This window comes from Papaver somniferum, chromosome 1 (assembly GCF_003573695.1).
Source record: "Papaver somniferum cultivar HN1 chromosome 1, ASM357369v1, whole genome shotgun sequence".
NCBI classification, from domain to species: Eukaryota; Viridiplantae; Streptophyta; class Magnoliopsida; order Ranunculales; family Papaveraceae; genus Papaver; species Papaver somniferum.
This window is the reverse complement of record NC_039358.1, coordinates 3169396-3173288: the sequence shown is the minus strand read 5'-3', so window position 1 is coordinate 3173288 and position 3893 is coordinate 3169396. Positions and strand designations below refer to the sequence as shown.

General features: G+C 37.3%; 1 protein-coding gene across 1 annotated transcript in view; it reads right to left on the bottom strand.

The window, feature by feature from the left end:
• Positions 1–1954: 1954 nt before the first annotated feature.
• Positions 1955–3893, bottom strand: part of LOC113277461 (14-3-3-like protein B) — a 4039-nt gene continuing 2100 nt past the window's right edge. The window contains exons 4-7 of the mRNA XM_026526554.1: positions 3389–3498; positions 3128–3276; positions 2434–2489; positions 1955–2333 (exon numbers count right to left, since the gene is read on the bottom strand). Of these exons, the coding sequence (XP_026382339.1) occupies positions 2331–2333; positions 2434–2489; positions 3128–3276; positions 3389–3498 (318 nt within the window). The 3' untranslated portion in view covers positions 1955–2330. The remainder of the gene's footprint in view (positions 2334–2433; positions 2490–3127; positions 3277–3388; positions 3499–3893) is intronic.

Sequence of the window (3893 nt, the reverse complement as noted above, 5' to 3'; positions counted from 1 at the left end):
GTTTGAGCTAAGTATCTTCTTCTTCTCAGTTACATTATTAGTATTTAAGCCAACAATCTAAAGGCAATATTGCCTGCTACTCCGCTGAGATGCTATAGTAATTGGCGAGTCACCTCCAGGATACAACTACTGATAGTACCCCTCAATGTAGCATACAAAGAGAATACCCTTAGAACTTGGCAGTGTTAGCAAAAGCTAAAAAACAGAGAAACTAGAAATAAAAACATATTTTCTGAAAGCAGAGGTAGAGCAGAAGAAGAGATGTTTCTCTGTTGTGTGTTTAAATGAGCTCAAGACTCCTCCCTTATATAGTGTTTCAGACGTTACAAACGAGAGGAAAAATGCATGCAACAAAACCATGCGTAAGACAGAAATACTGGAAATGTTTGGTTAAAAACAGTGTTGCTTTTGTCAGGCTTAGAGCAGTGTGTTGTCAAGAAGCCAAGCCAAAAACGTACAGACAAGAAAGCCAGGACAAACATGTGCAGACAAGGAAGGCAAGACAAACACGTACAGACAAGAAAGCCAGGACAAACTTGTGCAGACAAAGAAGAAGATTCTTCTACATGTGTGTAAGACACGTACCAAAAGTTTTAGCAAAAAGATAGGATCTAATGAACCCACACCCGAGCCCGACCGGACAGCGGCGTGCGTGCTTCTATGCGAAGGACGGCGCGTATGGGAAAGGCAACCTTGCCCTAGTCTAGGCCTTCCCCCTCACGCAAAAGTCTAATGACCCAAGGGTCATGCCCTTTTAGCCAATTCTATGGTATTTAAGTCTAAAACTCTTTAGGTTTTAGTCTATGTGGGACTATTGTTTTATCTATTCAAATGAAAAAGCAAGTAGTGGACAATAGGTCTAGAGATCAAAACATAGTCCATGTAAATTTTGTATAACAAAACCGTTTTTTCTAACATACTACATACAGAACAACAATTGAAATTATAAGTTCGCTGAACCTATTTCATAAAGAGTAAAATTGCATAACAATCTGGAACTTCATAACAAGGAAGTTTCATAATACCAGTTAAGCTTCTCTAAAGACAGCCCTGTGGTAACATATTATCTCCCTCACTCACAAAGTTCATAACACGTGCCAATTTCATGTTCCCCAGTAATCCAAAAAGATATATGAGAAATAATGAAGAAAACTTGGTTGGGTGGTGCAACATTGAACATTAATATTAAACCCTCAAGAATAGGATGTAAGAAATCAAATCAACATCCCTAAATTCCCGGTCTCAATACTAATCCAATTCAAGCATTCTTTCCAGGAAACACCTGCAGGGAAATCAAAATAGAAAATGTATCTCAGCAGAGACAAATAGAGGAATACGATCATAGAAAATTTATTATTTTTTATAGTCAACATAGACTACCTTGTGAGCTTCAGAGGTCAAGTAAATGAATGTTCTTTACGACACCATTAATGTGACAATTTATTATTACCAGCTCAACATCTCAACTTTTTTACCAATTGGAAATGTTTCAATTCCTGCATTTTATCAAGGGTATGGCAAGAAAGCTCATCGTGTCGAGTCGATTCTGAGTTATGGGGTTCCTTGGGAGATTGCTAAAATGGAGGTTTTAAACGGGAGTACAGCAATCTTTCGAGTTGATTTAGATGCAAAGATTAGGTAGAAGTATCAAGAGTAAAAGACATACAGTAATGGGATTACGAGTTAAAATTCCAGTAAATGATCAAGGCGTTAAAGCTGTGAAGAAGGGTTTGAGGCCGTCTAGGGATTCAGCTAGGTCCATTTCTTTTGCTTTAGCATTTTTTTGTTGCCTAAATTGTTCATTTCCTTTGTCAATATAGGGTCTTCTTTTGATTTTTATTTTTTTACACCATGTTTTTCCCTTGTTCCCACATTTTCTACTTGAAAGAATAAATTCAAAATATATCAAAACAGGAAATTAGACGGATTGGAAGAAAAACAACACATTAAGACATGATAACAAAAGCAACACTATATTAGCTCTACTTAAAGAGTCGTCCATCCGAACTTCATTGCATTTTCCATGAAAAAAAGAAGAAAACCTTGTAAAGCAACAATTCCGTTTCTCCATGACCAGAGACGATGGAACAGAATAGGCTATGCAAGCAAAGAGTTACAGGACTGACCGACGACCATGTATATATGTCCACAAATTGAATGATGATTAATACTCTAAATTGATAAACACAAATAAGGAGGATAGCAATTAGAGGATAGATGTTCATAAATCTTTTATCTTCCAACTAAAGACCAAATATGTAGACATGATGACATGACCCTTCTTTTTTTCAGTTTACACGCCAAACTCCCCTGCAGTCCATCTCCATTTTTCACTGCAAAGAAAGATGATTACATGTTAACTTTTCTGCTTATTTAAATTTTTTGAGGTGCTCAATCAAATAGATGAACAAAAAGAAGCATCAGTGAACAAACCTCTGCATCTTCCCCAGCAGCTGTCTTAGCAGCGGTTTCCATTCTCTGAGCTTCATCTGCAGAGGCACATAACGATGTATAATTAACTACTAAAGCATAAAACAAAGTGGCAAAAATGACTGACGTAAATCACAACTGATCCAATAGAATACAGGGACAAGATGGAACATATATCAAAGAGAAAAGGATACACACAATGACAGGTGAGGGACAAGGGTTGCGGTTGTTAACTAAAAATCATACCGAGTACTGAGGTTATTTAAGACTGCAGAACAGGACGACCCCATTATATTAAAATTACTGCAGAAGCTACTAGAAAATGGTTGAAACAAAAGTACAAAACTGTAGGTCACACTTAATTGCCTATGTCAATCGAGTCAACTAACCTAGATAGCTGAAAGTAATTAAAAGTAGCAACAAGAAGGAAATACCAAAATGACCAATCACTGATCACCTATGCTTCTAGACAAACAGAAAGGGATATGAGAAACAAAAGTGGGTTGACAATTCAAAGGGCAACAAACCAAAGGATAGTTTGACAAAGCTGTGATATTGTTTATTTTTAACATTCCAAGAGGGTTTCATCAGACAAGACCTGTTAACGTAAATAAATTATTGGAGATGACCAAGAATATGACAACTGAGTGACTGCCAAACCATAACGTTAAACTTAAAATTATATATGTGCATTTACCTCCATCTTCAGGAATGTCAGAAGTCCACAAGGTAAGGTTATCCCTCAGCAGTTGCATAATCAAAGTACTGTCTTTATAAGATTCTTCACTCAGAGTATCCAGCTCTGTTATAGCTTCATCAAAAGCACTCTTTGCAAGGTGGCAGGCCCTGCATAAAAAAAAATCCCCAGGCTCAATCACAAGGAAATTTTGGACATAAACTTCAGAACTAATTCTATCGAAGACTGTCTGAACCAAACGAACAAGTGTTAGCTTCATACCTTTCAGGGGAATTCATTATCTCATAATAGAAGACTGAGAAGTTCAATGCCAGCCCCAATCGAATGGGGTGGCTGGAAGAAAGATCGGCCTCAGCAGCAGTGGAAGCCAACTGAATCAGACATTGCACAACCACATACACGAGGTAAGTACATCGAAGGAAGCATTCATAACATTAGAGATTTTCACAGGGAAAATGTAGCCCAACCAATTATCAACAAATTTCATTGCCTCAATTATTGTCATATTTAACTCTTTCAACAGAATGTTGTTAACCATAATCTGTTTTTGGTATTCACTAACTGACAAAAATAGAAGTCCTAGAAAAGGGGGGGGAACAGGTGCAAAACAGCCGTAAAACCGGTGGAGCACATTTACAGGTGACCATTTGGTTAAATGATGAATAATGAACAGATGTATTAGTAAAGGGCTCCACTATCTTGGCCAACTGATATAAAGAGAAACAGGCAGTAAATCAAACAAGAAATTCAGCTTCTAGAAGGGGGG